The 13,109-nt window shown below is 46.0% G+C and overlaps 1 protein-coding gene across 2 annotated transcripts in view; it reads left to right on the top strand.

The window, feature by feature from the left end:
* Clstn2 (calsyntenin 2) overlaps positions 1 to 13,109 on the top strand; it is a 561,925-nt gene that overhangs the window by 540,056 nt on the left and 8,760 nt on the right. For both annotated transcript variants that reach the window (XM_071615603.1, XM_027933766.2), the window contains exons 11-12: positions 8,335 to 8,483; positions 10,490 to 10,707. In XM_071615603.1, the coding sequence (XP_071471704.1) occupies positions 8,335 to 8,483; positions 10,490 to 10,707 (367 nt within the window). The remainder of the gene's footprint in view (positions 1 to 8,334; positions 8,484 to 10,489; positions 10,708 to 13,109) is intronic.

Genomic DNA, 13,109 nt, shown 5'->3' with positions numbered 1-13,109 from the left:
GGGTCTGCATCATTATGGTGACGCACAGGTCATACTCCCAGCAATCTCTGGCCACCAAAAGGAATGTGAACAGATTCACTATTTTTATTGCCCGTGTGAAACAAAAATATTCAAGTGATCTGAGAGAATCAAAGCTATGTTCTGAGAAAAAGCGTCTCCTGAAGGGAGCAGGGAAGGATGTGACCAACTAGGGGGTTATTTTCTGCCTCACCCGGACTTACACAGCTCCTGCTGCCAGTGGGTCCCTTGGGTGCTGAATAAGTGTCAGAGACAATATCATCGGAGCCCCTGTTCCATCAACATGGCCCCCAGTCTGGGAAGGCAGAGGCAGTCTCTCAGCTCTTCTCAGGAAGTCAGGGTGGCCCAATCTCTGGGGACAATGATGGCTACCCAGAGCCCTAGAAGCTGTGACAGTTCCCCTCCCTGGTCATTTTCCAAGGGAGTGATTCTACAGAGAGGTTTCCCAGGTGCTTCCCATCCTTACCTAGGCTGCCACAGAGCTGTGTCCTGCTGTCCCACCCTGGGCCTGCCTGCCCTGAACAATAGAGTCACTGAGGACCTCCCTCTGCAGGGACCTACGCCTGTGACCCGCACACTGGGCAACCCTGGAAGGACTGTGGTCTTCAAACCTTCCACGGACACTTGTATTTGCTCTGAGCTGTGTACTCGATTGCCAAAATCAATGTCCCCAGCTTCCTGTGTTCAGGGGCCATTTGTAATGGAGCTTGATGACTTCTTCAATGATGGGGAGCCCTGGAATTCACCAGCCTCCCTCTGCCGGCCACTGTTTTGTTCTAAATGCTTTATGGTTATTATTTCTGAGAATTTCCCCTTGACAGAGGACCATGAATATTTTTCATTTTTCACAGTAGGAACTGAGGACTGAAAGAGAAAGTTCCCTAAGATTGGAGAATTAGTGATAGGCAGAGCCAGAATTGGAACCCAGGGAATCCTGATCCCAGACTCTGGACTCTGGGTAAATGGCAGTCAGAGAGGCCTCCCCAGAGAAGGTAAGGTCAGAGCAGGATGTCAAGGAAGGGTAAGTAGGAACCAACCTGGAGAAGAGCAGGAGGCAGGCGAGAGGACTGTCCTTCCAAGATCCTGAGCGGTGCCAGGGCAGGAGGCTGAGGAACATCACAGGGAGCACTGGAAAACTTTAAGGCCAGCACTAAGGTGCTCAGATTGCAGGGGGCAACCAGGGGAAAGTGGGACCAGAGAAGTAGACAGAGGCCACGTCTTTGTTTAGGTGTTTACATTTATTTTTTCTATTAGCAACTGGGAGCCATTGAAGGGCCACACAAGGGAGCATGATCTTGGTGAGTGTGGGGTTTAAGGGCTCACCCATGAGACTGGGTCAGAGGGGAAAGATGGAAGGAGTGTAGGAAGCATCATAAAGCAAGATTGACTTCCCAGATCACTGTTTAACACAGCTGGCACACAAGCTCATGTGCATGCATGCGTGCGTGTGTGTGTGTGTGCGCACACACACACACACACACACACACTCTACAGCTAATCACTTGTCTTTGGACGAAGCTCACAAGATGGCCTCATGTTGGAAAGGCCAGTCTTGACCCCACCGTATGTGTTATTTTCTTAGGGTTTTGTCAACCAGTGATGCAGAGATCATTCTCCAAACCTCCTCTCTTTTTATCTGATTCTGGATTTACCCCCTGCCTCTAAGTGCATCTTCTCTGCTCTGAGCCACCGCATGAGGCCGCAGTTGCAGAGTTCCAGGCTCTTCCGAGCAAATAAACCAAAGATGCTGGACTTAAAATCCATGCATCTTTTAGAATGGTAAATTAAGAACCAGAGGAGTCCTGGCCTTTTGAAAAGCAGAAGCGTTGCAATAAGTGGCATCAAAAAATGGGGGGTGGGGTTGCCTGGCTTTTCAGGATGCCAGCGGTTCTTAACCACATCACTGCAAATGATCCTGTTCCATCCCCTGGGCACGTCTGGTGAGAACTAGAGCACTGTGTAAGAAGTTAATAAGACAATTTATGGAGCGCCACTGGGGGCGATTTTACGTTCATTATCCCCACTCTTCAAAACAGATTAAATATTATGACCTCATTTCAAAAATAAGGGGACTGAGGCTCAGGGACTTGTCCAAGATAAATCCACACTCTTTTCCTCTGCACTGGCAACTCAGATTAGAAGATGATCTTGAAAATTATTAAAACTAACTTCCTTCCTTCCCTGCATTTATCCCTCACATCATTTCTGAATAATGGCCCTTATTTTATTTGCTGGTTACTGGCCTCCTCCTGCTTCTCCAAATAGAAGAATTGAAGCCCTCCTGGGATTAAGAAAATTCCCTACCTGCTCCTAGGGCTGGACACAGGTCCCTCTCTTTTCTTCCTCTGGATCATGCACATTTCTGAGTATTTCTCCGGCTGTCTCAAGTCTTTAAATGGTTGTGGTGGTTGTGGTCTTCCATCCAGGTAAAATGCTGTGGAATAGCCACATTCCTGAAGAAGACCCTCTTCTGATTTTCACAGTGCAGTCCCCCATCACTATCATCTTTACAGTGTGAAAGAGCAAGGATTGTAGAGTAAGGCATACCTGGATTCAAGTCACACCACCAATATTTGTTATCAGGGTGACTGGACAAGATTTAATCCCTTCATGCAGACCCTGCATGTATAAAATTGACTTAATATTAATCTTTTAGCTATAAAAATTGAATAGAAGAATATATATGTACATATACATACATACACACACAAGTGCATACACACACACATCAGCAAACCTAAGCAGGTCTCAACAAATCACAGGTCCCTTTGTCTTGGGGCAGCCTCTAGAGTAGCAGTCTTTATCTGGTCCAGCCCACAGCAGATAGTAGATGACAGGCATCCAGGGGAAGTGAAGATGCCTACAGAGCCCAGAAACAAGCAGAAACCTCACTGAGGGCCCATCCTGCTTGGTGGTTGGAGAAAACAGCTGAGCTTCTAGGAAAGGTGACCATTCTGGAAGGGCCATCTGTCCCCAGGCCATCTTCTGGGCTCACTGTGGCCCTGACACAACTTCCCAATGGAGAACAAACACTGCCATGCTTTGCTGAAGCCCCAAGGATACCACCATCCCCTGCCCCTGGGGCGATGCCAGTGTGAACAGAGACCCACTCACAGAGCAGAGAATTGTGTAGCTGGAAAAATACAAGAACCTACTCCCTGGAGGGTTTTATTGATCCTGCAAGAACTGTTGGTGGCTAGGGCAATGCAACTTCATTCTCTGTGACGCTCTGGCAGGCAGAGCAGGGTGTCAACTAGAGATCCAGCACATTCCCTGGCCCGCGCTGTCACCAGGTGGCCACCATGGGAGTGCGCCCCCTGCTGATTGCCATGGGGTAGTGCTAGCACATCCCTCTGGGAGAACCTCCTGCTTTTCCTGTCCAGCCCTCATGCCAGGCTGAGAGCAGGCATTTTTGCAAGACTCATGGTCCCTCTCTTGCTTATCATGGGATGGACATTGTGGCAATGCTGAGGAAAAATCAGCAGACCCTTCCCTTGAGGTGCTCACAGCGTGCTGCAGGATGCAGACAGACAGACAGACAGCAATAGCACCAGACTCTGCTCTAGGTGGAGTAGAAGGCAAAGTGGGGGTGAAGGGCAGAAAGCCATTTGGGATCATAAGTGATATTTTTAGAAGAATGACCTTGAATTTTCTCAAATCTGAAACAGGTGACTTGAGAAACATCTAAGATTTAATTACAACTCACCAGCGTGTGGCGGCTCCGGGGCTGAACACCCTACGCTGCCGGTGAAGCATCTGTGGCTAGAGACACAGCAACGCAGAGCTGATTGCCATGTGCCTAGCACACAGGGGCAGTGCTTGCGGCCAGAAGCACAGTCATAGAGACCCTTTAAGGGACAAAAGAGAGCGGGACCATGGAAAAGGAAGAACAGAGAAGACAGGGTGGCCCCACGAGCAAAGGCTCAGCACAGACAGAAATGCAGTGTGATCAGAGCTATCGTAGGCCAGACACCTTGAAGATGCTAGAAACTTTACACCACTCCAGCATTCCTAATCCAAAGATGTGAAGCACAAAATTCTCCAAATCCAAAACTTGTTGAGCACTCTTGTGACGTCACAAGTAGAAAATTCCCCACACAATCTCATGTGACAAGCCAGTCGAAACACAAGTGCATGAAAAACGTTGTGTGAAATTACCTTCAGACTATGCATCAGGGGTGTCTATGAAACATCAGTGAACTTCATGTTTAGACTTGAATCTCATCCCCAAGATATCTCATTATATAGATCCAAATACTCCAAAATCTGAAATACTTGGTCCCAAGTGAGTCCTCTAGATGGGTTAACCATTGTGGTCATGTCCTCAAAATCTCAATGGCTTAATACTTAAAATTTTGCTTGTCTCTTACACTTAGTCAGGGAGGTCACTGAAATGTCCTGCGAGGCATCTCTCCACCTAGGCCCAGAGCACCACACCCCACCTCCTGAGTCCATCTTTTTGTGGATTTAAGGGAAAATCAGTGTCTCGTTGGCTAGGTGTGGTCACATGACCCTGGCAAGGACTGATAATGAGTTCCAATGAAAATTCAAGTGAATGGAAAGTCCCCTTGGGGATTGGCAGGGGTAACGCTGTGTGAAATGTGGGCCCAGGAACTCTTCACTTGTTCACCCAACAGCGCTCTCAGAATGCTGGGGTTAGGTTCTGAGATTCAGGAGAAGAGTCAGGGTCTCTGGGCTCAGCAGCCCCTGTCATGATACTAGTATAATAAGTGTACTTCCATTTTGTAAGTGCCACGGAAGGAAGGGACCAAAGCCCAGTGGAACCTCAGTGAGAGCCCAGAAGCTTCAAGGAGTGGGGAATGAGAAGACACACCCCTGATAGAAAGGGATGAACATGGAGCTGTTGGCCAGGGAAACTAAGCAAGAGACTGACATGGTTCAATGTCACCAATAGTGCTCATGACACATCCATCTCTCGCTGGGATGCAGATACAGAACAGCGTGCCCTTACGATGTCAAGTCAGATCTGGAAAATGTGAATATGGACTGATTTTCCCTTAAATCCATAAAAAGATGGACTCGGCTTCCTTCGTGGTAAGAGCCATACAAAATAAAACTACACTAACATGGCATTTGTCATCTACCAGATTGACAAAAATCCCAGTCTGACAGCAGGCTGTGTCGCCAAGGTGCTGAGAAAAGAGGTGTTGTCACTCACTGTTGGAAGGAGTGCACACTGACTCGACCCAGCAATGGAGAACTTGGCAATGTTGATCAAAGTTAAGTGTAGGTACTTGTTGACCTAGTCATCTTACCATAGGGATTTATCCGACAGATACATTTGCACACTCTTGAGTATGAGATTACTCACTGTGGCATTGTCAGTAAAAGACTTAAAATAACCCAACAATTCACATTAGTAGACTGATTTCAAAAATTACAGTTTATAAATGATGCTGGAAAAACTGGTAATCCATATGGAAAAGAATGAGACGAGACCCTTGTTTCTCAACCTGCCCCAAAGTCAACTCAAAATGGATCAAAGAGCTAGGAATTAGACCAGAAACTATGCAACTCCTAGAAGAAAAGGTAGGGTCAACACTCCAGCATGTAGGTTCAGGCAACGACTTTCTCAGTAGGACCCCAAAGCTCAGGAAATAATGCCGAGAGTTAATAAATGGGATGTCATCAAATTAAAAAGCATCAGTACAGCAAAGGAAACAGGAATGTGAAGAGAGAAACTACAGAATAGCAGAGAATCTTTGAAAGCTACTTTTCTGACAGAGGATTAGTATCTAAAATATGTAACTCAAAAAATTTAACAAACAACCTGATAAATACATTGCAAATGACGGAAACAAATACCTCTCAAAAGAAGAAATACCCATGACCAATAAATACTTGAAAAGATTCTCAACATCATTAACAAGTAGGGAAATGCAGATCCAAATGACACTGAGATTTTATCTGACTCCAGTAAGAATGGCAGTCATCAAGAATACAAGCAATAATAAGTGCTGGAGAGGGTGTGGAGGAATAGGAACATTTTTACACTGTTGGGGGGATTGTAAATTAGTGCAACCACTGTGGAAATCAGTATGGAGGTTGCTCAGGAGACTAGGCATGGAACCACCATTTGACACAGCTATACTAGTCCTCAGAATTTATCCTGAAGAATTAAAGTCAGCACACTGTGGCGAGATAATGCACACCCATGTTTATAGAAGCACAATTCACAATAGCCAAACTATGGCACTAGCCCAGGTATCTGTCAATGGGAGGATAGATGAAGAAACCATGATACATATATACATATATATACACATACACACGTGATGTTTTATTCAGACACAAAGAAAAAATTAAACTATGTCATTTGCAGAAAAATGAGTTGAACTTAAGAACATTATGTTAGGTGAAATAAGTCAAACTCAGAAAATCCAGGGTTGTATGTTTTCTCTCCTATATGAAAACTAGGGAGGAAAAGGGAAAGAAGATGGCGCATCTCATGAAAATCAAATGGAGGTCAGTAAAGTAGAGGAAAGGAACCAGGGACAGAGAAGAGGGAAGGGACAGGGAACTACTAGGGAATGACATTGGCCAAATTATATTTTAATATCATATGCATGTACAAATATGTAACAACAAAACTCACCGTTGTATATAATTGAAATATACCAATTATAAATATGATAAAAAATCACAGTTTATCTATAAAAATAGTACACATCTTATAAAAAGGAATAATGAAGCTGTTCATGTACTAAAACAGAGACATTCAAGAGATATGAGCTAAGTGAGAAACACAAAGTATGATACATCATGTAATATGCTACCTTTGATATAAGAAAGGCAAAGGCAAAAATCTGTGTTCAATGATAATATATAAGAGTGCTTAAGTATAACTGTCAGGATAGGCTAGGTTATGCTTCAGTAACAAATGACTTAACATCCTAGAAGCTTATACAATATAATTTTTACTACTTGTGCTTCATATGCACTGCAGATTGGCTGTGTCTCTAATACATACCACCTTCACTGTGAGACTAGGACCAAGGACAAGGAACTAAAGGAATTTTGCGGGTTTTATGGCAGAAAGAAAGAGACATGGTAAACCATGAATTGGCTATTAAACCTTCCATCTCAGTGTGAACCAAGTGATATTTCTGCTCACATGTCACTGAGCAAGCTAGCCACATGACCACTTCTGAGTGCAGCAGGGCAAAAATGTGTATCCTGTGGGGAAGGGTACCATCAATCACCGGGTTAATAGGATAGACATGTGTAGGCCTCTCTCTGGGAGAGGAATCAACTAACTCTGCCCAAGATTGCAATTTACTACTGAGAAATTAATATAAGAGTGATTACCTGTGGGATCAGATTGTGGAAACTAGATGGATGAGACGTAGGAAAAAGACCTATATTTTTCACTTAACTTATATATACATTTGAACAGAGTGAGTATACAATATATTCAGAAGTATATATGTTAAGTCAGGCTCCTATGTAAAAATGTATCCATCCCCCCTTATCTGTGACATGACCCCTTGAGCCTTGGGTATATAATCTGAATCCACAGGATGTTCTTACCGTCCTATTGACAATAATTCCAAATAATACTTACTCAGTGGATCAGAATCAGTAACTCACAGAAATACAAAAGCAGCTCTCCATATTCCCTTCAAAGAAGAGTAACTACTCAGGGGACCTGGGAAGGAGCAAGGATCTGGATGTAACTCAAGGTCCCAGGCCACTCAATAAGGGACGCTTGGGTCTCCACTACGTGTGGGACTCCAATGACTGGATAGATGAGGAACCCACACATAAAACTTGTGGGAAACCTTGAGGTCTGGAAGAGAAGGAAAGCAATTAACTGAAAAATGAGCCCTAAGTTTAGAAGCTAAGAAAATGTATGCTAGGTCATGATTGGAGTGCAGGATGGACTGGGGAGCCATTCAAGGCCAGAGACAAGAACAGCAGGAGGAAGCAACACCCAAGTTTGGACAATCAAGGGCTAGAAGTTGCTGGACTAGACCACCCAGGAGTCCGGGCCAGGCTTCTGACTGGGTTTTCAGAATTCCATCCTGTGGCTCAGGCTGACCTTACTGGGAGTTTACAGTCCCTAGAGAGAACTCGGGAGGAGGTTCCCAAAGCCCAGCAGGGAGTAGCAGGAGCTGCTCTGCAGCTCAGGAGGTTGAAAGCAGCCATTTGTGCACACGCTTCACTTGCTGACGCTCTGAGGATGCCTATGGGGACCTCGATGGCCTTTTCATGGCATTGGAGAACTTCCAGGGGACTCTGCCTATGGCTGACCACTCTCTCCTGTGACCCCCCCCCCCCACTTCTGTCTTCCAGTATCACTTCAACCCCTCGCAGTCCATCCTAGTGATGGAAGGGGACGACATTGGGAATGTCAACCATGCCCTCCAGAAGGTGTCCTACATCAACTCCAGGCAGTTCCCGACGGCAGGCGTGCGGCGCCTCAGAGTGTCCTCCAAAGTCCAGTGAGTGGACGCCAGTCTGTCTAGGACCCTAACCATCCTGGAGGTAGCAGGGATGTTGCTTTGGGAACATTCCCTTGTGAAACAGGATTTGCAGTTCTTCAGTGTCTCTGCTCTCGCTGGGAGGCTGCTGCGATGGATCTGGTCTCCTTTGTGCTTTCTTAAGGAAAATACTGTTTCTCCAACTTGCACCCACCTCTCTGTGCTTCATTCTACATCTAGTCTGAGGCCTGGGGGGGATGGCTTCCTATAAATTCTTAAAGGACGGGGTTTGAAGTGGTCTGATTTGAAGACACACTGCCTGCCCGGGTACATGGTAGGCATTTGGCAAAGACTTATTAAATTGAATTAAACGAATCAACCCAGCCTCCCAGAATTCCTGAATAAAGCCAAAGGAAGAAAGGGCATGGTTCTTGTCCCCAGGGATATGTGTTAAATTAACAAAATGAAACTTGTACTGCAATCTTTGGATAGCACACTTATGGCCATCAAATCACTTCCCAGCCAGGACAGCCACCTGGGAGGGTCACTAGGAAGAAGGCCCCAGAGAGACTCCGGGGAGGAGGAATGGAGTCTACAGGCACCTAGAGTAGAACGACTCAGAGATGAACAGTGGGGAAAGATGGGACTACCGATGACTGCATTGCTGGGGCCTGGGAAGGAGCAGTTACACTCAGGAGGCAATGGAAGGGTCATTCCCACCCCTGGAGGCCTGGGGGTCGGGTGGGCACCTCCAAGTCAGTTCCACATTGGAGCAAAGAAAGGGCTCAGACCGGCCAGTGAGCAGCTCTGAGAAAGGCTTCCAGAAACTGGCAGGGGAGAGGAACTTTTATGCCTCTGTGGCCCAAAGACCCAGCAAGAACAATTTTCAAAGAGGAAACATTTATTTGGCGCTTATTTATTTGGCAGTGGTCTCAGTCCATAGATGGCAGATTCCATTGCTCTTGACCCAAAGTGAGGCAGAACATCATGGTGGAAGGGTGCGGAGAGTAAAGCAGTTCAGGATATGGCAGAAATAAACAAAACATAAACCCCAAAGGCATGGCCCAGTGACCTACCTCCTCCAACCACATCCCACCTGCCTGTAGGTACCACCCTGTTAATTCCTGTCAGTGGATCCACCCAGATGGCCCTTCCCTTGGGGACCTTCCCAATGCATGCAAGATGATGGCTGCCTCCAGGGGTACCATTTGACCCAGGGCTCGCCATTTGAGCCAAGATTTTGGCCTTGATGACATTGGGGAATACCAACGACACAAGGGCCACCATGAGGTCTAATGAAAGAGACAGACCCACTAAACTTTCCTGATCTCAAACCATGAGGCAGGTTCTGGGCAGCCTTTTTATAGAGGCTTCTAGATTCTTAATACGAGGACGATTATATATATATCCTCATTATATAGATGAAGAGACTGAGGTTCACAGCCGTGGAACACCCTACTCAGTCTCCCAGCCTAAGAATGGCAGAGTCGGGCTGTGGACCCCCATCTGTCAAACTTTTCAGTCTTTACTCTGTGGTCATGCCATTGAGCCTCTCAGATACTTTTGTGGCAATGCATCAGGAGAAAGGAGCCACAGCAGTCTGTCCCCACCCCTGGGAGAGGCACACTTGTGTAATTTCCCAGAGAAATCTAACACACACACTGCAGCAGGAGACGTTAGCTCTGGGCTCTCATGCAATAAGTTGACTGCAACCAACCGGTGAGACAACAATTTGCTTCTAAATACTAATGCAATTAATATAGCAGTTGCTATCTAGTTAATGTTGCCATTGATTACTTTGTTAAAGGATAATGAAAGCTTTAATAGTTCCTTGTTGATTGCATAGAAAACACCCACTCCTCCCAGGAGCCAACCATTGAAATCCCTACATTGCTGGAAGTTGGGACTATAATGTAGCTTTGAAGCTCTGTCGATCTCCTCCGAGACTCCAGAAGCTCACCCACAGCTCTGGAGCGGACGGTTGGACCGTTTACTTGTCAGTGCTGTGACTGAAACTGTCTTTCCAGGTGCTTTGGGGAAGACGTGTGCATCAGCATCCCTGATGTGGATGCTTATGTGATGGTCCTGCAGGCCATCGAGCCCCAGATCACCCTCCAGGGCACAGATCGCTTCTGGAGACCTGCCTCCCAGTTTGAAAGCTCCAGAGGAGTGATCCTCTTCCCCGACATCAAGATCGTGAGCACCTTCGCCAAGGCTGAGGCTCCTGGGGACATGAAAAGCACAGGTACAGGTGCCTATGGGGTTGTGGGGAAGGTGCGCCTTCATTTCTTGTAGCCATATAAAATCCTGCTTCAGGACAACAGTGCCATTCACCATGGCGGGGCAATGCACAGGAGCAAAACAAACAGTGCTGGGAAAAACCCCAAATGAACTATCGGGGGTGGGAGGGATAGATGGACTGGAGAATAATGGCCCACCCACAAGAGCACCATCGATGCTAAATAATAAGTCAAAAAAGTAGAATCACACAATATCTCCACTTAGCAAGGTGTCAGCTATGTAAGAAGAAAAACAAGAAAGGCCAGGCTCCATGGCACACACCTGTAATCCCAGCAATTCAAGAGGCTGGGGCAGGAGGATCTCAAATTCGAGGCCAGCCTCAGCAACTTAGCAAGACCCTCAGCCATGTACAGAGACCCTGTTTCAAAATGCAAACAAAAAGGACTGGGGATGTCACTCTGTGGTAGAGAGTACCTTGGTTCAATCTCCAGTACCAATAAGAAAGAAAGAGAAACACCAAAAAGAAAAGACTGCCTAAGAGTGAGTGATATTCTCCAAGATGCACTAGGAGAGTCAATTTGTTTTGCTTCCCTTCACTTTTCTGAAACTGCAAAAAAAAAAAAAAAAAAAAAAAAAAAAAAATTGGGCAAGCATTATTCTGATGAATCATCAGAAAAAAAAGCTAAAGATGCACAAGGAACAAAATATCATTTTATTAATATAAATGCAGTAGAAGTTAGAAGTCACTCAGCAACGTGGCTCTAATCTCTCGGGAAGGTTCCATTCTTGGGAGGTTTGCTCAGGCAAAGAGTAAATTATCTGCCAGGGAGAAAGACTTCATTGCACTGAGAGCTACTGTGTGTGCAGGCAGGGAACCGGGGGAAGGAAGGAGGTAGTGAAAGCAGGAGAGGGGAAGAGACTTCCTTCTGTTACTAGAGGGGCCCAGGGTTCTAGGGAAAGCATCTGTTTGAGATCTGTTCTTTCTGCTTCTTCCAAGAGAACACTTTCAACCCTCCTCTCTCCCTCCAAAAGCCACTACTAATGATGTGTTGGTGCCAGTAGGCCTGAGTCCCTGCAGAACTGCTTCTATAATAATCCTAATTATCCACTGCCTTCAACCACACCAGTCCCTAGTGAATGGGGTGCTCGAGAGGCAGCCCTTCTGAGCTCATAAAAATAGACAATGATTCACCACCGGTCCGGGCAGGGTGGCTTCCCAGTTATGTGTCAAGGTGCATTAGGTCGTGTGAACGTCCCTCTTGCCACTGCCCTCATTTGTGGCTAAAATCAGCCAGCCAGTCAAAGGAAGGCCTGATGACCTCAGTGGCTACAGCCCAAGAGCATCTGGATTTGCTGCATCTGACACTGACACCCAGGCAGCACGGGGAAAGCAATTATCTGGGTACACATTTCACCTTCTATTTATGACAGGTGCATGCAGAGCACACGGCCAAGTGCCCGAGAGCTATTATTAGTACTTTAAAATTTTTACTCTTATTGTTGTTGGGAATAATCATGATTATAGGTGTCTTAAACAAGAAGGCTGATGGCACTTGCTGTGGAGCCTCAGAAACTGGCCCTAGTGTCATCTTCTGCCCTCACTGACTCACTCTTTATGTGATCTCAGTGCCAAGGACAGGAACTTCCTCCCAACACACACACACTGTTAGTTCACACCTCTGCTCTCCTCTCTGCCTGGAAGGTCCTTCCCTTCCTCAGCCCCATTATTGCTGGTAAACATCTCTGCCTACCACCCCACCTCTGTCCTCCACTGCCCTGAGCCCCAGGCTGGACCAGTCTCCGGCTCGGGACATTGCAGACTGCTGGACCTTCCCTTTAGCACACAACATTTCCAGCTCTTGGAGGTGATGATCTGTCTATTAAACTAGATCAGGAGCTCCCCAAGGGCTCAGCTGGGCCGATTCACCTGAACCCAGTGGTCCCTTCAACAAAATGGAATCAAGGGAACTGCGGATGGATGATACCAGCAACAGAGAGCACAGGAAATGGCAGTGAGGACACTTGCCTACCTTCCTACCTAGCGCTGGGGCTGTCACTCACACCGGGAGGGAGGAGTTAGAAGGATCTAACCCCCCTCTGCAAAGAAGCAGAAAAACTATGAGAAGCCATTTAACACTATTGTTAATATTCGACTTGTCTCCAGTGGATATCATTGGGCTTTCAGATCTTGCTAGTGTTTCGTGAAACCACTGTGGTTGACGAATAGTTAAAAAGTAAATCTATAGAAATTAGTTATAATAACATACATATAATGAGAACAATTTGGGGCATATTGAAAAAATTAATCAAAATAAAAATTCTTTAAAAATAATTATCCTTTGTGAATCCCTGTTTTTAAGTTTCTATTTTCATGAATGTTTCATAAGGCACAAAATATAGCTAGCC

Source organism: Marmota flaviventris, chromosome 8 (genome assembly GCF_047511675.1).
Source record: "Marmota flaviventris isolate mMarFla1 chromosome 8, mMarFla1.hap1, whole genome shotgun sequence".
Lineage (NCBI taxonomy): Eukaryota > Metazoa > Chordata > Mammalia > Rodentia > Sciuridae > Marmota > Marmota flaviventris.
This window is presented reverse-complemented; position numbering and strand designations above follow the sequence as displayed.